General features: G+C 46.6%; 1 protein-coding gene and 1 pseudogene across 1 annotated transcript; one reads left to right on the forward strand and one right to left on the reverse strand.

Moving 5' to 3' along the window:
• The first annotated feature begins 5,900 nt into the window (after window positions 1-5,900).
• On the forward strand, window positions 5,901-9,532 carry LOC136500048 (cell wall protein IFF6-like). The gene is made up of 2 exons (XM_066495484.1): window positions 5,901-6,204; window positions 9,117-9,532. The coding sequence occupies exons 1-2, from the start codon at window positions 5,901-5,903 to the stop codon at window positions 9,530-9,532; spliced, it is 720 nt and encodes a 239-aa protein (XP_066351581.1).
• A 6,915-nt stretch (window positions 9,533-16,447) lies between these two features.
• On the reverse strand, window positions 16,448-19,289 carry LOC136500049 (uncharacterized; annotated as a pseudogene).
• Between the last annotated feature and the right edge of the window lie 498 nt (window positions 19,290-19,787).

Raw genomic sequence — 19,787 nt, forward strand, 5'->3', positions numbered from 1 at the left:
AAAGGGTGCCCGAGGACTACATGCATTTGATTGTCACCATAGACAAGTTCACGAAGTGGATAGAGGCTCGGTTGATTTCTGTGATCAAATCCGAGTAGGCTGTGCAATTCTTCCTTGACATCACCCACTGCTTTGGAGTCCCAAACTCTATCATCACAGACAACGGCACACAGTTCATCAAGAAAAAATTCCTCCAATTTTGTGATGACTGCCACATCCGCATAAACTGGGCCATTGTGGCGCACCCTCGCACAAATGGGTAGGTCGATCATGCAAATGGCATGGTCCTATAAGGCCTCAAGCCTTGAATCTTCAACTGACTGAACAAATTCAATGGATGTAGGGCTGTAGAGCTTCCCATGGTACTCTAGAGCTTGAGGATGACCCCTAGCTAGGTGACTGGCTACACACCTTTTTTCATGGTCTACGGTTTCGAAGCACTCCTCCCGACTGACCTTGATTACGGAGTGCTGAGGGTCAGGGCATACAATGAGTAGGGAGCCGAGACATCCAGCGTGAACACTCGAGGGTTGGGCCTCACTCAGGGGCTGATAAGAATATATCTACTCAGAAACATTCTTTGTGCCTGACCCCTCCTTACATTGAGATCTAGAAGCAAGAGTTATAGAAACAAATGCTGAGTAAAACTGGTCGGACCACAAGAAACCTACACCCCAGCGGCTATGATGTTTTTGCTCACTAGCGTGATCATAGTTTTTTCGCTCGCACCTCGAGCTTTACAACCTTAACATCAGAAGGGGTCAGATCACATCAACCTTGTTGTACATAAAAAAGAGAAGGACCAAAAGTCTATTTGTCCAAAACAAAAGTTAAAAACTTGTCCATTTATTACAAGTTCACCGTCCGACTCATCCAACTAACTAACCCCTTGGGCGGATGACTTCGTCCTTGATCTTTATGTAACACCTCGGATGTTTAAATATTAAAATCTAACATGTCATCATATGCATTGCAAAGCATTTGGCATTTGGTGAAAACTTTGATATGCATTTACTAAAACAAGTTTACATTTGTGTATTGAGTGTTGAATTGTATTGTTTGACTCAAGTTCAAAGTTTGTTTGGGTTTTGAATTTTCGAGAAAACCCCGCTTTTCAACATTTAAATCCTACCCTGAAAATCCATTTCAAAATCTAAGCATATTTTGGGGTTGGGCCCAAAAGCAAAAGTGTAGAGCTTGGCATGTTAAGCAAAGTTTATTTTTGAAGTTTTTCAAGTTGTTTAGAAAAATTTTGAGTAATTCAAAAAGGCGTAATTCGTTAAATATCCCCTATTTGAATTTAAAAGATCATTTCAAAATCTAGACCGAATTAGAAGATAGTTTTAAAAGCAAAGTTGTAGAACTTTTGATTTTGAACAACTTTTGTTTTTGGAGATTTTTGAGTTGTTATGAAAATTTGAGAGTAATTTGTGAATTTTAGCAAATGGCAAACTTGTAAATATTGTGAACAGTGTTCACCGCTGAAGCTACATAGCCGGCGACCGTCTTCGGTGTTCCAGGCGCGCGCGTGGCAGCCTTGGCTTCACGCTGGCATGGGAAAGGCGTCGCCGTGGCTTCTCCTTGCTTCCTTGGCCGCCCTATAAAGCTCCGACGCCGTCGTCGTTGTTCTTCCTTCGCCCTCTGTTTTTCCCGACGTTGCCGATCATCTCCGGTGAGCCCTCATCGTCGAACCAGTGCCTCTGCCATTGCAGCAAAGCATCCATTAGCTCCGCCTTATCCTTACACACTCAGCCAACCCATCAATTCAGCTTAATTTCGCTGGGAACCGCCACTCATCGTGTTTCTTCTCCACGGCCGGCAACCCCGCTGTCGAGCCCGCGTCGCCATGGCCAGCGCGCTACGGTGAGTCTCTGTCCTTGCTGAGTCTTGCTTCGGCTTCGCCGCAATGATGTAGTGCTTTGTGACCCATTGATTTCTCATTTTGACCACCACAGCTACCGGAGCATCACCGTCGTCGAAGATCGCTCCGCTGTGACCGCTGTCAACGTCGACCCGTGTCATCGTAGCTTATCCGGTCTCGTTCTTTGCTCCAACGTGTTCGTGGTGAGCTACTGGACCTTCCCATGCCCTCTGTTTCCCCGTTTTCGGCTTTGTTTCACCGGCATTGTGTCGCCATGCCACCGCAGCCGCCATGGCCGGCGTAGTGCGTGGTCTAGGCAGTAATTGGTCACGTTTGTGCCACAAATCGGTGCGCTGTGATGTAGTGATCATGTTAGTGCATTCGCCGTCGCCGTTGATCTCGCCGTCGTCGAGATATCGCCGGTCAGCGCCATCATCGCCGTAGTCAAAGCGGGAGGAAGGGGATGGCAGGTGGGGTCACCATGTTAGTGACTCAACGTTCAAATGGATTTTTCTATTTTCAGATTTGAACGAATAGTGTCTTTTTTGTTATTTTTGTGTAGATTTATTTAGAGCTCCAAAAATTATGAAAATTTTTGTGTGACTTCTCTGTGATGTAAAGTATTTAAGAAAAATATGAAATAATATTTTTTAGTACTTTTTGAATGTGATAAAAATTGCTCAATTTATTAATAAATGGATTTCCATGATTTTTCTAGGCTTATTTACTTGTCCAAAAATTATGAAATTTGTTTTGCCACTTAGTTATCATGTAATGAACATTTACTAAAATTTTGAGCTCAATTAGAATAAGTTGATTTATTTCATAATTTTGAATTAAATAATTAATTCATAAAAGCAAATAGTAACCTTTAATGATCTAGGTTTTGTTTGTAATTTTGGATTGAGTGATGACCTTAGGTCATTTGTTGATAATGATCCTTGGCAGTTGATGTATGTGTTATGAAAAAGATTTAGTTTGTTTGACTTGCAACTGTACCGCGAAGGAAAGTTGTATTCAAATTGTTAATTTTTGCATCCATCATCGAGCATCATGTTTTGTATTCCGCATCATGTTAAACATGTCATTGTTATTCCATGTAGTGAACAAAGGTGAACACGTGGTAGTTAATCAAGTTGTTGAGGAGGTTAATCCGTTTGTCATGGTCGGATCAAATACTTGTGAAACGTCGCAGGAGCCGGATTTTTCCGTCAACGAAGGCAAGCCCGGATGCATACAGCCCTACCTTGTGTTTTACAAATTAATTTCGCTTTTGCTTTCCGTTACTACATTAAGTGATTAGGAGTTAAGTAAGAGCCTAATTGGTGCATTACCACCCTTGTTATTCCATATTTACCATATTACCAGTTTTAAACTCATATATGCCTAGTTTTGCTTAGCTATGCGTAGAACGATGAAAGTCGGGTGACTACCTGCCACCTGCAAGTTTTAAATGGAACATTGGTTAATTATGTTAGCATGTGATATGGGAATGTGGAGTAATAAATCTAGACCGAGCGGACTCGGTGTGTGTGAGCCACCAGACATGGAGGTCTTATGAGCGGGTTCTTTCCGCTTGTGTCGATTAAGGCACGTCCGTTGTTGAATTGCATAAGGTGAGAATTTGTAGTACTAACCACATACTCTGGTAAGCCTGGACTTGGCAATTCTATTATGAGAATGGCTACTCGTGCACTAGGAGTGGAGAGATGGCAGGAATAGCGTGTACCCACGTGGCACTGGGCTGGATTGGTGGAGTACTATATTCTCAGGTGGCGTGGACCCATTCTTGTTTTAGAGGATCCAAGGGTAGGTTGGTATATGTAGGTCGGGGACCTGCATATGTCGTGTGGTCTGGAATCCCCAGCTGGGTTTTTAATCGGTTCGAATCGTCGTTGCTCCTCGGTTATGGAGACTCAACTCACTGTTTATCATCGTAGTACTAATAACTGGAACTCGAATAAGGCTTGTGAAGGTGTTAGATATGAAGTTTCATGATCTCAGCGCGGATTGTGTCAGCTTTGTATATAATTCTTATGAAGTTTTCTATATAAAGAATGTTGTTAAAAGAGCTTTTACGCAAAAGAACCTTGATCATTGTTAAAGCCACACCTTGAATCCCTAAGCCTGCATTCCTAAGTTTATCAGTTAATATTTCGGTTAAGACTTGTTGAGTACTTTTGTACTTAGGGTTCGTTGACCCTTGTTGCAGATGAGCCTCATGAGCAGATCTGTTTTGGATCATGCTGCATGACTATTGTTTGTTCAGACGATGAGAAGTAAATGTGTGATCCTTGGGCAGGATGTTTATTTTGTGTGTTATGTATATATTAATTATGCCACTCCACTACTACTATGGTTTGTAATAATTATCGAACTTAGTTTGTAAGGTTTGAATCAACTGGTTTGTAAACTATGTTATCGTAAAACTTCTGCTGTTTTTACTCTGGTTTTGATATTTGAATAAATGTTGTAATACTGCAATGACTCTGTAACGTGATCCTACTCGGAAATCGTGGATGATTCGGGGTTCCCCGAGGACACCCAATAGTCTTTTTAAGTTATTGGAAACATATGCATAAATGTCAAAGGTCATCGGACAGTGACAAGTGCATGTGGGCCCTATAACTTAGCAGGTTCTGCCACACTTTATAGCTAGATCCTGTGCTAGGGGGCCACCGTCTCCTCAATCTCCTCTAGCTTAGCCTCAGTGTAGCCGGGCACAAAGCCTAGACTCATCGTCGGTAGATCAATGTTCTCATAATGAGAACGAGAAATCGCAAACGACCGATGAACGCTGAAGTGAAGCGCGTGCCTCATGATCTCATGTGCTCGATCCATAATTCAGATGGCATGGACTGTGAGCGAGTTCGTCTCCTGCTTTGGGGCTAGCTCAAGGTCATCCTAGACTAGCTAGATGGTGATGCATAGGGTATCATGCTCATCGCTCTCCTTCAGGAGCGAGGCCTTCACCTCGCTGAGCTCCTTCTCTAGGCCATGGCTCTTTGTCACCTGTGCCCCAACCTTATTGTTGAGACCTATCCAAGTCACATACCGACCATGTCAAAAGGACTACCACATATTCTAGGGAGAAAGACAACAAGGGAAACTAGAGGCTTACCGTTCATATACGCCCGAAGCTTACGTACCTCATCATGCTACCATGTCACCTCAGCCTCCAGGCACCGAACCTCTTCCTAGCGCTGACCGACCTCTGTGGTGAGCCTAGCGTACATGTCCTCAGCCACAACCTTCAGGTCCTTCTCCTCCTCAAGCTCACCCTTGAGGAGGTCAATCCACTATTGGTGCCAGCACACTCTTGGCGAGCCAAGTCACACTCCATGCGGAACCCCTCTATGGCCTGGAGCAACTCATCCTGCTCCTTTCATAGCTGCTTAGACTCTGTGGCGTCCACGTGCATCCTCTCAATCAAGGTTGCGAGCTTCTCCTCAGCCTCGCAGGCCTCCTCGCAAGCATCCTTCTCCCAAACTTGGAGGTCAGCTAGCTCCTAGGCGGTGGGGGTAAGCTCAACCACCTCCTGATGGGCAATGGCGTGCTATGTGGCGACCCCTCACTCTGCCCGTCTCTTTGATGAGGCGGTCCCAAACATCCTTCTCGTGATGAAAGAATTGGGACTTTTCTCGGCTAGGGACCATAAAAGACTACAGAAAGGACAAGACTTAGAGGCCTAGAAAGGGAGAATGAGAGTCAGAAACATGGTCACATCATGCCTGGCCAACTGAGGCGACAATGTCGTGCAACGAGCTCAGCACGATGGTTAGAGCGTGAACCATGGTCCCAACCTCTGTGTGGACGCTCACCTATCCCCTCTCCTCCGTGGTGTCATCAAGGGAAAAAAGTATCACCCTTGGGTCCCGCCAGCCTACCCACTGGATCTAGGATCCTCCCCATGCATGTGGGTCACCGCCCATCCAGACCACAGATCAGGATGGCTCTACGCCGATCCCAAGCGTCGCCAACCCCACTTGCGACAGCAACACCTCTAGAATGGCCCCTTTGGTGGTAGAGTGAGGTGGACATGGAGGCCTACCCCATCACCACATCCGCTATAGATGCCTCAGGTATGCCCTCTTCCATTCGCCCCACCACAGACGTGGCCACCTACATGGACGATGGCTCTAGTTGCACCATCTCTGCCTGTGATGTTGTGGCCGCACCTGACCACGACACATCCACCACAAATAGCTCAGATGCGTCCTTCTCCATCCACCCCGCCATAGAGGTGGCCACCTACACGAATGATGGCTTCGGCTATGCAATTTCCGCATGTGACGTCGCGTCCACCTACATGGATGACAGCTCTGGCTATGTCATTTCTGCCTGTGACGTTGCGGCCACACCCGGCTATGCCACATTTGCCATGGGTGTCCTAGACACACCCTCTCTGTCTGCTCTCCCATGGATGCAGCCACCGGCTACGCCCCTCTAGTTGACACTGTGGCTGCCCCGGTGCCACTCTTGCTCGCCTCTGGCGTAACGCCAGTCGGCTCCTGACGTGTCTGCCAGAGGGCGAGGCTCTTCTTCGGCGTAAGCCTAAGGAGAGTCCTGCATCCTCCAATGCTGCGAAGGACATGATGGTCAGTTTATGGTAAAAATTTGTTAGAACGAAAGGACAAAAAAACTCTTAACTCACCTCGATGCCACCGGACGATGACATTTTGGGGTCGGTCTGCCTGACCCTGGCTACGCCTTGTCAGTGCATTGCCACTTCAAGCCCTCCCTCTGCTCGGAGGGTCTGGTTGAAGCAGAGCGGCAAGTTCCCGCTGGCTCCAGGGATGCCAAGGAATTCCTGGATGGACCTAGATGGCTTGATTCTGCCAGCTTTGGGGGCATGTCCTCCCCCTCCTGCTCGGGGGCATGCCATGGGAAAGCCCCCCACCTACGGCAGAGATAGGTCCTCATCTCCTCCTCCCAGCTCATCCCATTAGATGGGTGACCTAGAGCTGTCTCCTTCTTTTTCTTCTTCCTCCTCCTCTAAGCCATGTTGCCGCCTTTCTCGGTTTAGCTTCGCCCGCTCCTTTGCCTGCCGCTTCACCTTCTTGTCATCCTTCTCCTTCTTCCTTTTCTCATTTGTGGCACCATTCACTGCCCTCATGGCCATGTGCTCTAGTAGTGGAGCGATGGAGGCCCAAAAGCCCAACCCCGCCATTAGCTCGATGAAGCCCAAGTCTGGGCGCATCGTAGGATGTCCTACGATTAGGAACACAGTGTTGGACTCCTTTGTTGCCTCCTTGATGCATTGTGCAGCCTCGCTATTGTGGAGCGGTCCCTAGGTGAGCACAGTCCCATCGAGCTATGCATTGGGTGCATCCCGTATAGTAGGAGGGCGCGCGCCATAAGCAGCGCCACCCTCCTCGTGTGATACGCCCTGATGACAATGGCCCCACGAAGGCCATGGCTCTTTAGGAACATGATGGCATTAAGGATATTGCACATCCTCTTCTTTTCCTTCTAGGGAGGTCCCCACGACCACACCTATAGTGCCACTTCGATGAGGCATCCGGTGAAGTCTGGCAAGGGGGCGGCGGTGTTGTTCTTCACATAGAACCAAAGTGCATGCCATCCCTTGTTGGACCTTGATAGCTAGTAGGGCATATACTCGGCAGACCACTGCCCCTGGAGGAGGATGCCCATGTATCCCATCAGCACCAGCAAGTCCTCAGCTCTATATCTCTTCTTGAGCAGGGAGACAGAGAAGAAATACCTCCATGGCTCAAAGTGGGGCTTGATCCCTAGATATCCCTTGCACAGCACAATGAAGGCTGCGATGTGTTGGATCCCATTGAGATTCAGATGCTTCAACTTGATCTAGTAATGGTGTTGTAGCCCCTAGAAGAACGGGTAGGGAGGAATCATGACTCCACACTCATGGAAGGACGCGAAGGGCATGACGTAGCCGTTAGGTGGTGCCGACATCTCCTCATGACCGGGCACGAGCCACTCCACAATGTTGGTCCTCCTACGGAGAAGGTCATGCTTGACAAGTCCCTCCATGCACGCATGGTGATGTCGAAGCAATACCACGACTCCATGGGAAGCAAGGGCGAGGAACAAGGATTTCGCTGGCGGCGCAGGAGCGAGGGCAAAGAGATCTAAAGCACTGGCAGCAAAGAAGCGGAGAAGGAGAGGCTATGGTTAAGCATACCAAGAGGTGAAGGGAAAGGTCGCTATTTATAAGGGAAGGTGGAGCGAGGGACGAACCGTCCGCCTAGATTGACACGCCTATCGTGCCTTGTCACATCACCTTTCCAAAAATTGTGCACACGCCACCCCTGGCCGCTCCTCGAAGGGTGTGCTGGACAACGGTTCACCCCCTCAATGGGTTGAAAACCACAACAGGTAAAAAGGGATATGGAGCTAAAAATTCTCCCACAACCCATTAAGGCCCAAGAGTTTGAAGGTTGTCCCATCAATGGGTTCACAACTGCTCCAGCACACCTTTAGAGTGAGGGGTGGTTAAGGATGGGCCCGCTAGTGGCTAGCAATCGAGTGCATGAGCACCACGGGCATCCCGACCCACATTCGAGTCTTGGCTGGAGCATGGTCCATTTTTTTCCTTGAATAAAGACAATGAGCCCTTGGGACCAATCGAATAGACCCGAGAACTATATAGATTGGCTATTAGGAATCTAGAGTTGGTCACTAGCTGACCCATGCTGAGCCCCCACAAATGGGAAGCTAGGGCCCCACTCAGACTAACCCATTAATAGCTGACTGAGCACCATGATTTGTCCATCGAGGAAAACATGGCACGGCTCAGCCCATCTATTTTTATCAAAAAAATGCTTGAGGGAGGATGACCACAAGATGAGTTGACCCCTCAACTAGACCCCTGCTATGAGCGAGGGCTCGAGGGAAGTTGGACTCATGAGAACACCGAGTATGCGGTTGCATATCAATGACAGATCGATCGGGTCCTAGGGAGGAATCAAAATCAAGAGGGATCTTTTCTGACCCCCTAAATCCCACAGCTGCATGCTCTCGAAGAGTCTGAATGTGGTAGAAAGGAATCATGACCCTACCAAGACATCCTACGGCTCATAAAGGGAGATCAAGACCCTCAGAATCCTTCCGTCTAAAAAAGCCTTCGAAGAAGTATCCTACTCCTCCATGGGCTCGAGGGCTACTATGGGGTATCAGTATTAGGGATACCTCAAAGAAGGAAGCTGATGGACACGAACGCTAACTCGCCTAGATGGTTAATAGTGTATTTTGATCTCGCCTAACCCCAAAGGTACGGGCTCCATCTCGCCCGACCCCAAGGGTGCGGGCTCCGTGTCTCCCAACCCTGAGGGCGTGGGCTCCGTCACGCCCGACCTTAAAGGTATGGGCTCCATCTCGCTCGACCCCGAGGGTGCGGGCTCCATGTCAGCCGACCCCAAGGCCGCGGGCTCTGTCACGCTCAACCCTAAGGGTGCGGGCTTCATGTCACCTGACCCCGAGGGTGCAAGCTCCGTCACGCCCAACCCTAAGGGCACGGGCTCTCTCACGTCTAACCCCAAGGGTGCGGGCTCCATCTCGCCTGAACCCTTGGGTGCAGACTTCACCTCACCAGATCCCTCGAAGGGGGCTTCCGCCTCACCTGATGGGGTCCGTACCACCTCCAACCACAATGGGTCTAAGATTATGAGCCTAGGGTCAAACTTTTGACACCAGAAAGGAAGTAGGCATGTCTTGACGTGACCCACGGCCACGATGGGTCATACCTTAGGACTCACATCACCAACAGTGTCGGGCGTGCCGGCGCTAGGCTACCTAATCCCTATATGACTTCTGACTAAGGTATTTGCTAACCATGTCGCCCGCTAGGATGGAATAGAGCACCACGATCGGCTAACAACGCCCACGTATAGTACCAGTGATGAACAGGGTCACGACATGAAGCCACCCCCGTCATCATCAGTAGGACCGATGGGACCCATGTAAAGAAGATGAAGGGTGCCACAACCCTAGAGGCCTTCCTCCTCCTCACTTTTCTCTCTTTCTCTCATGTAACTTGTGCCTTCCCCTTCAACTATAAAAGGGGAAGCAGGACGCCCCATGAAGGCACGGCTCAACGCTGAATGGTTGAACAAGTTCAACTAGACTCAACTCCATTCGACCCTTCCATTAGAGACTTGGTGTAACACCCCATGTGTTTGTCACTAGTTAAGCAGTGAGTTTGAGCTCCAACATAACAAGTTTAGTGGTAATCAAGAGCTCTAGTTCATAATTTTAAAGTGATGATGAAGGTGTTGAGGTCCAATCTATGAAATTGAGTCCCAACTTGAACTTGGACAACATGCCTTTGCTTACATGTGAACTCTGGTTAAGATTAGGCATAAGTAATGTTAAACATGCTTATTTCATGTACATTACATCAACATGCATCCATCTTGACTAGTAGAAAAGTTTCATAAAGTTTGGAGCCAAAAAGTCATATGAAATGATAAGTTACATTTTTGCTTAATTTGCTTCATTTAGCAAATGGAAACATGGGATGTCGACCAAACCTTGCAACCTTGCTCAAACAACTCTAATTAAACTCATGAACAAAAATTATGAAAGGTTCGTGTTGAGCAAATATCAAGAAAATGCTTCTAAGTGTGGGAATGGCTAAAATTGTCCTTTTTATGATATGGTTTTGACCTATGTTGACCAACTATCTAGAGTGCTTGCATGGAGTTGTACCTTAAATAAAAGTTGAAGCTTGAGTGGAGTATAACAAACTTTATTTTTGGACCAAGACCTATTTCAACTCCTAAGTGGTTCAACCAGGGGTCTTAAGTTTGAATACAGTGCTATTTTGACCCTATGAAATATTTCCAAGTCCCTTATTAACAGCTAGAAGTTGACAAGATTGTGACATTTTTATCCTCTAAATTCATGTGACAGCTCAACTAGATCCCTTAATATGAGTTGAAGTACACTTTGTGAAGGAAACAACAAAATAAGTCTCATCAAGTTTGGATCACGTTTGCACCTTCAAACTTCAATCCCAAAATTGAATATTGGCTCTAAAAACTGCACTTTGGTTTGAATGTTTAGAACTCGTTTTTAGTTTCGTTTACTCATCTTTAGAGCTCTGGATCTCTCAAACCGAGCCGAATCTCACTTGGATCCTTTAAGCAAAGTTGTTCGCCACATATAGCTCTACAACTCATAGTAAGAAAGTTTGATCCGCTATAGCACAAAATCGAGAGTTAGAGAGAGGAGAAATTTAGGGATTCAGTTGGTTTTTGAACCGATTTGAAAAAGCTTTAGGAGCAGCGCTGTCATTCGACCACGCGCAGGTGCTGTAGGCCATGTGGCTCCCTCGCGCCCTCACATGTGCACCACCTTGCCTCCCTGCTCGAGAAAACAGAGACCCGACGCCCTCCTCTCACTCGCTCTCTCTCTCATTCTCTTTCTCTCACTCTGTCTCTCGTACTTGGTTCCCTTACCATCGCTCTGCTCGTGAGCGCGGGCGTGCCCACCATGGCCACCGTGGCAGAGCCCCTCCTCCACCACCGGTCCTTCCTCCTCCCTCCTCTGATCGAGTTGGCCACTACACTACACCTTTCCTAGTCAACCTCGCCGTCCCCAGCTGCCATCGCCGCCGTTTTCCTCACCAGCGCCGGACCCAATGGCTTAGAGCCACTGCTGCTCATGACGTGGTGTTGCATACCGCCTTAGGCCAGGCCGAGGCCACCTATAGGTGTGTGCTACCCCCTGGCACTCCCCCACCATTCCCCACCGCTGCCGGCCCCTGCTGGCCAAGGCCGGCTGACCCCAAGCCGTCCCCTGCTTTGTCTCGTGAAGAAAAGGCGAAGGACATCGCGCTCAAATTCGAAGAAAAGGAAGGGGTTTTCTATAGAGTCATGACTCATGTGAATAGTGGCTGGAAGGACTGTTTTGCTGGAATTTATTTTCGTGGAAGTTCAGGGTTCTCGGTGCAAGTTTGTTTTTTCTTTTATGGCTGAAAATTTGGAAAATCATAATAAATCATAGAAAAATTGTACAATAGCAAATGAGGACTTTTTGGAATCCTTGTGAGTAGATCTACGCATTAGAGTCATAATATGATATGTGTTAGTAGAAAGTTTCTGTTGTGTCTATTTATTCTTATAAAGTGCTTTAGAAATCCTTTTAAGTTTGTCAGATGCATATCTCGTGGTAGGAATGTCCTAAAAATGTGATTCTAGTTTTGGGAGTCTTGTTTTGGTATGTTCTAACTAAGAAAAATATTAAACATGTTGTTTGATCATTGTTTTTATGATGTTTTGATTTAATCATGATTAATGGTTAATTCTAGCTTACTTTGCTTGATATCATCATATCTACTGTTGTACTGCTCCAAATGACCTAAAAAATTTATGCTAGTATACTTATAGCATGTGTGAGCTCTGGTTAAAATTTCATAATTTTTAGTGCATGTATGACTGAGTTATGAATTTAACTTGATTAATGCTTGATAAATAGTTTTTAATGGTTTATAAATAATTTATAAATGCAAAAATATGAAATTTGGTTCCCTTGCCCTTGCATGGTGATATTTTGACCTGAGAAACCATAATATGGCTATATATTTATAGAAAATGATGATTTTTAGATTTATCTTGCTTTTACATGTTTTCTTGCAATAACAATTTGTCTTTTTCATAATAATTAAATTATAAAATCTGAGCATGTGAAATTTATACAGTAGCCATATTTTGATAACATATAGCACTCATAAATGTCTCTACCCCAAACTAGTTGTTCTCATATATATATATATATATATATATATATATATATATATATATATATATATATATATATATATATGTTTATTAGGAGAAAGGATTAATAAATGCATAATTGTAGATAAAGCTTGTAATTGTATCCGGTGATGCTTTGAGTGATTGGTGTTCAATAAAGTGTTGCTAAGTATATTAGTTGTGGTTAAAGTTCTTGAATGGCTCATGTGTGCATGCTCTTTGTTAGCAAAATAAGTGAAACATCAAATTGTTACATTCTGAAATGGCTGCATGTGCATTCTCTATTTTGATGATAACTTTGTCAATCAAATTATGTTTTCTGTAAATATGGTGAATACAAAAGTTGTAGATAATTTCCTTATCTTGCTTGTTCTAAAATTTCATGATTTTAGGCCTGCTGGTTTAGGAGTTATAGATTTTACAAGTTTGCTATCAGCTTTTGCTTATGCTCTGAACATATCTGAATGATTATATTATTTGGCATATTTAAACATAGAATCATGTATTAGTAATAATAGGAGAGTTGTAGTTCTTTTGTTAATATTTCCAAAATGTCTACGATCACTGCTTTTAGTGGTCTAGAACTCCAGTTATAGCTATTCAAAGTGGAATGGCAGGTTCTGTCCAAATCTGGACAGAGATGTCTTCTTGATGTTGTTTAACCTTGTTAGATGTAGAATCATATTAAGATTATAATAATAAAGTTTTAGATAATTTAATAAGCTTTTTATAAAGCTAATGATCATGCTTGTTGGATGCATATAACTTGAGATATGCATTTCTGAAGTTACTATCAGTTTTCTATCCTTAGTTGTATAAGCTCTGTTTCATGATGGATTTTGACCTAGATATTTGTTGAATCAGCTTTTGGTGTTAATAACAAAGTTTTAGATAATTTTATTAGCTTTCCAGAAAGTCTAGGATCACCCTTTTTGGAGGCTTATATGGCTACTATGTTGCTATCCAGATTTTGTGCATATACTTGAAGTTGATTGCTTATGCTTGATCTTGATTGTATGATTACTATGATTAGTTTGTGCTAGATGATTCCTTAAAGTAGCTTAATTTGAGTGCCTCATTGGTGAATGCTTGGTGTTATTTTCTAGCTATCTTACTATGATAAGCCTGTGCAATAATTAGTTAAATGGCTTGCTCTCTAGTGCTTAAGTCAATATGATGTTACCTTGTCCTTGTCTTTGTATGCCTGTTGCAGTGCATCATGAGTTGTTTTCCATGCATTCATACATCTGTATTTTTTTATCTCTTCTAGGCATGCTAGATTCACCACGTGAAGGACGTGATATTGGAGCCAAACCTGAAGATGGAGTTTGGTGAATCCATCCAGAAGACAGAAGGACTAAGCAAGTGTTAAGATAGGAGATGCTCATCAAGCGAGTGTCGTCTAACAAACACTAACCTAGTCTTGGATCCCAGGCAAGCCCCGGAGCATTCTAAGCCTCCTTTGTTTTTACAAATATCACTTGAGTCATTTATGTTTGATGCATTAGGTTATAAGAGTTGATGGGAACCACTTGATGCATATAATTTTATTGTCCAGAAATATACCTTGAACCCTATGTAGGTCTAGGATCGAATATATGCTTAGCAATGCTTAGACCGGTAGACGTCGAATGATTTCCTGTCACCTTGGAAATATAGGTGTATACCAAAATATGGTTGGCTATATTTGCTATCGTGGAAAATAACCATGTGATGATGAATAAACGGAGACCGGATGGGATTTGGTGATTGAGAGACAGCAGGACATGGAGGTCTTGTGTGCGTGTTTTATTCCGTCTGTGTCGATTAAGGACTGTACCGTTGTTGGCACTTCTATCGAGATTGAACGCATGCCTCTCACTTAGCTGGCCGGATAACTCGTTCTGACCATGAAGCCGAGTAGCTCAACTCAGGCCAGGCCCCGTTCTGTTAGAGTGCGCACTCTGGATGGTAGTAAGGATGTGCGCGAAGCTAGACGTGAGCCCAAGGGTAGGGTAGTCCTGATCGTCCTAGCAACTGGTCGTCCCTGATTGTGCGGAGCTGGTCGAACTCGTGAAATGTGGACCTTATCAAAGGTGACCTAAGGCTACCATGGCTGGTAGACCTAGATTTGTGTTTGGAATAAATTCCCAGCTGGTTGAAATCGATTCGAATCGTCGTCTCTCCCGGATAGTGAGAAATTCGACTAGCCCCAGCATCGTAGTAATTGAATTATAGAATATGATGGTTATGATGAACATGGAATTATTACACCGGCTATGGTTACTATTGCATGTTACTAAATGATATGCCACAAGTTTGACACAGGTTAGTTGCTAATGTAGAGATGAATAGCTGTAATTAACTTAATGACCGAATTATAAAATGTATAGCTGAATTAGTGGCTTTTTATGCAAAATGTTGTCAAGCTAGCTCTACTTATAAAGCCTTGCATGATCCTTGGAGTCATTTTATTTCTGGTTTATGACGGGTAAGTCTAGCTGAGTACATTCGAGTACTCAAGGTTTATCCCACCATATTGCAGGTGAAGTTTTCGACCTGCTGAGGATGGTGGCTAACCGCCGGTGGGCTCAGTGACTTTATATTTATTTCTCATCTATATGCTTTTGTTGGAGGATGTCACTTATGCTAGCAATGTATTTGAAACTTATATTAATGTAATCATTTGAAAGCTATGTTGTTTTCCCTTAATCGGTTTTGAAACACAAACTTGTACTATTATTTGTGAACCCATTTATAATATTATTTTTACTGTAACTCTGTATATGTTATGTGTATTTACTGTATCATGCGATCTTGGTTATAATATTGATTTACCGAGGTCCTTCGTGACACTCGGCGGACTACTGGGTTTATGTAAGTGAAAGTATGCGCACGTCAACATGTTAAACGGGGACAGCCGTACTTGATCTTGTATAAATTGGGCGGTTTTGTCACACTTGGGACCTTCTCCCTCTTTCGTCCGTTTGTAACCCCTACTACAAACAAGTGCCGGTAACATGAGCAGCTTCACACTGGACGTAGGGATATTCCGTCCGAACCCCTTATGTCTTCTGAGTACACCATCCGAATCAGACACACAAACACAAGTTTATTAGGCAGCGGTTCGAAACACCGACAAGTAGTAAATGGACTATTGATATTTCCCAATTAACAAATGAAGATACAATTTCCTTTTGTCCAACAGATATCAAAGAATTTAGCGCTGTATATGGTACAAGTTCCTGCATTCGCACAGTACATGGATGGATTCCTAAGAGGCGGCAAAGAAACCACGTGATTCAAGTCAAAGAAATTCTTTTTCCGTAAATGAGTAAAACCTAATATACATCAATATTGACCAAGGTCAAGCGACAAGAGAGAGTACAATAAGCTGATCTGCCCCAAAATGTAGCCGTGCTAGTCTGCCTAGTCACCAAATAAGATACAGTTAAGAATTAAAGCGGATGCTGAAATCCTCAAACAAAAAAATTACTGACTTTTGCCTCCACTATTAAGGGCTAAGTATCTCCCCTAAGAAGGGTTATACAACATCGTTCACCACCAAATGAGATACAGGTTTAGAAAAACCTATAAACAAAACCTTCTGATGATATATTATATCCACAAAACAAAACTTTACGATCGCCTCCAGTATCAAGAACCTAGGTCCCAACCAAACATGAAAACGACACGGATTACTTCAAAAACTTTCACCTATGTTTTTTTCCTCTGAATGAACATAGAATAAAGTTACCTGAATGATCTATATACATTAGTCAGTTGATGTGAGGGTGAAGCGGCAGCCATCCTTCTGTTTCTGTTTTCCCCCCATGTAATAACACAAGTTAACAGCAGCGTTTGATCAATAGTATCCTATTCTGGACTGGTAGAGCTCCATCCTAATCTTGGCCTCGGGCAGCAAGCCCTCGATCACCGGATCCTAGAAAAAAGTCTATTTAACCACCATCTTTTATACTTGTCTACTTCACTCCCCAACTATAAAACCGTCTGTTTTACTTCCTGAACTTTCCAAAATCGTCTATTTTACCCTCCGGGCGGTTTTTGACAGCGGTTGCTACAGTAACTGTGGTTTTGCTACAGTTCCGGTGTTTTGAATTTTCTTTTTTTTATATTTTCGGTGAATTTTTGAAAAATCATAAAATGAAAAATATAATTTTATTGGACTCCACATGAGTAGATCTACACAGTGAATATATAATACGGTATGCTTTAGTACAATTTTTTTTTAGCTTTAGATTAATTAGAAAATCCAATTTTGTCTGTAATTAATTAGAATTTATCTATAACTAAGTTATACATAGTCCAATGAGTACAAAATTTTTACTATAGTTCAAGCATACAATAATTAGCGTACCATAAAAATTTCACCACAATTGGACCATAGAAGCTGCAGCTATGAATTATTCCAATTAATTACAGACAAAATTAGATTTTTCAATTAATCTAAGGCTACAGTAAAAAAATTGTACTAAAACATACTGTATTATATATTCACTATGTAGATCTACTCATGTGGAGTCCAACAAAATTAGATTTTTTATTTTATGATTTTTCTATGATTTACTGTGATTTTTCAAAGATTCACCGAAAATAAAAAAAAAAAGAAAATTCAAATCGACCGGCACTGTAACAAAACCACCGTACTGTATCAAACCGTTGTTACTGTAGCAAAACCGCTGCCAGCAACCGCCTAGGGGTAAAATAAACGGTTTTGAAAAGTTCATGGGGTAAAACAGACGATTTCATAATTGAGGGTGAAGTAGACCATGTACGAAAGATGTGGGTTAAGTACGACTTTTTCCCCATATCCTGTGACATGTATCCTTGCTTCCACGCCCAGTCGAGCACCGTCAAAATCTCGGCCTGCGCGAGGTCCTCGCTGTCGGGGACGTTGTGCGCGAGGTAGCAGACGAGGACGAGCGCCGCCGTCTGGACCACCTGCTCGCCGAAGTAGACGAGCTGCACCAGGTGCTTGGCGCCGCCGTGGGCGATGATGGACTTGCAGTGGTCCACGTGCAGGTAGTTGTCCATGCACGCGAACTTGGCCAGCGCCGCCGCGGCCTCCATGCTCACGTCGGCGTCCCGCTCGTCGAGGAGCCTGACGAGCGGGCCGATGACCCGGGTCTCCGTCGCCCGGAACGTCCTCGACAGGCACCCCAGGCACGTGATGCAGGGGATGAGGAGGTCGTCGTAGTCGGCTTTCTCCACGACGCGGAGGAGCTGGTCCACCACGGCGCGGGCCGAGGGGGGAGGTCGGCTTGAACGCCGACCGCCGGAGCTCGGCGTTCTGCTCGGCCACGAGGCAGATCTCCAGGAGCGCTATCGCCGAGTTGTACTGCACGTCGCCCGTGGCCTTCTCGAGGAGGATCGAGAAGCAGAGCAGCGCCCTCGACTCCGTGATGTTCTTGCAGATGGTCGGGTTGCCTGTGGCCAGCGTGCACAGCGCCCGGGCGGCGTGCGCTTTCAGGTAGGCCTTGATCTCCGGGTCCTCGTACTCCCTCCCCCGCGTGCTCGTGGCGGACATGGACGCGTTGTGTAGCCTCATCCCGGCCATGCCGACGGGTCTGGCACTGGGACCGGGAACCGTCGCGCTCAAAGAACTACTGGCGCCTGTCGTCCCGCCACCGCCCACGGTTGGTTTCGCCGCGGCCACGGCGGCGGCGGCAGTGGCGGTGGCGGCTTGCTCCCCGCTGCCCGAGGGGTCCTGTGAGCTGTCGTTGCTCTTCTTGTCCATGAGCACGGAGTGGATGGACATCTTGGAGGCGACGGCGTACTTGGAGTGCTCCTGCACCGTCTCGAAGGCGAGGTGGGAGACGAGGAGGCGAATGACGTTGTGCTGGAGGAACGCGTCCTGGCATTTGGGGTGGTTGGCGGCGAGCTCGGAGACCGCCCACGCCACCATCCCCTGCACCTTCATGGGCGCGTCCTTGAGGATCTTGACGAAGGAGGTGCAGACCCCGGCGAGGATCATGAGGTCCACGCACTCGGGGTCGCGGCCGAGGAGCCCGATTGCGAGGGCGGCGCTCTCCTGCGCGTCGGCGCGTCCTTCCTTGATGAGCCGCAGCAGCGGCGGGACGCCGTCCTCCTCGATGATGAGCCTGCCGTAGCGGTCGTTGTCGCGCGCGAGGGAGACAACGCTGGCGGCGGCGTCGGCGCGGGCCTCGAGCCCGCCGGACTGCAGCACGGCGATCTGCTCCCAGATGAGGAAGAGGATGGGCTCGTTCTGCGCGATGGGGGGCAGGCCGATGTGGTCGTCCTCCTCGTCCTCGTCGGAGGCGGCGTAGTTGGAGACGCGGAGGATCCAGGTGAGGTCCCCGAGGGAGTTGTCGAGCAGGTAGGAGGCCTTCTTGAAGGACCCCGCGGGGATGATGGTGAAGACGCGGCGGACGAAGCCGTGGCCGCAGCAGCGCGGCGGCTTTGTCGAGCGCCTTGTCGGTGTCCTTGAGGATGCGGCGCTCGGGGCGCTCGTAGAGGTCGGCGCGCGCCGCCTGCCGGAGCAGCGTGGAGAGGCGCTCCAGCTTGGCCTTGAGGTCCTGGCACTCCTGCCGGCACGTCTGCGCCTCGTCCGCCCACTTGATCACCTGCTCCGCGAGCTGGATCGGCCGCGCAAGGCTCGCCTTCAGGTCGTCCATCCGCGAGAGCCCCCGCCGTTCACGTTCAGTTCAGTGGAAGGGATCGATCGGTCGGACAATGCCGCGTGCGAGCGAGGAAGAACGAGGCTGGAGGAGCCCTCGGCGCGGCGTCGCGGCCGGCCCGCCGGCCAGCTGTCGTCGTCCGGCGGCGGCAGGAAGGGGAACACGAGAACGGCGATGCCGGAGGTGACGAGCTAAATTTGGAACGGAAGAGGAAGGGTGGAAGCGAGCCGGCTGGCCTGCTGCCCAATATGGCGAGGTCGTGCCATTGCGAGTTGCGACCATGGAATGGAGGGGAAGAGGCGGGGAATGGGAAGGGGGGGCGCGCGCGCCAGCCAGTTTGTTCCGTTCGTATCCTCCGGCGGCGTTGGATTAGAGGCCGCTGGATCAAGCACAGACGGCCCGAATGCAATGCAGGAGCATCAGATCAGATGGATGGCCTCGTGAAACCCCATGTCACGCACGCTTTGGCAGTGCAACGGGAGTGTCACCTGTACTGTACCAACATGCCGCGTGCGAGAGGAAGAAAGAACGAGGTCAGTCCTCACG

This window comes from Miscanthus floridulus, chromosome 13, assembly GCF_019320115.1.
Source record: "Miscanthus floridulus cultivar M001 chromosome 13, ASM1932011v1, whole genome shotgun sequence".
In the NCBI taxonomy this organism is placed as follows: domain Eukaryota; kingdom Viridiplantae; phylum Streptophyta; class Magnoliopsida; order Poales; family Poaceae; genus Miscanthus; species Miscanthus floridulus.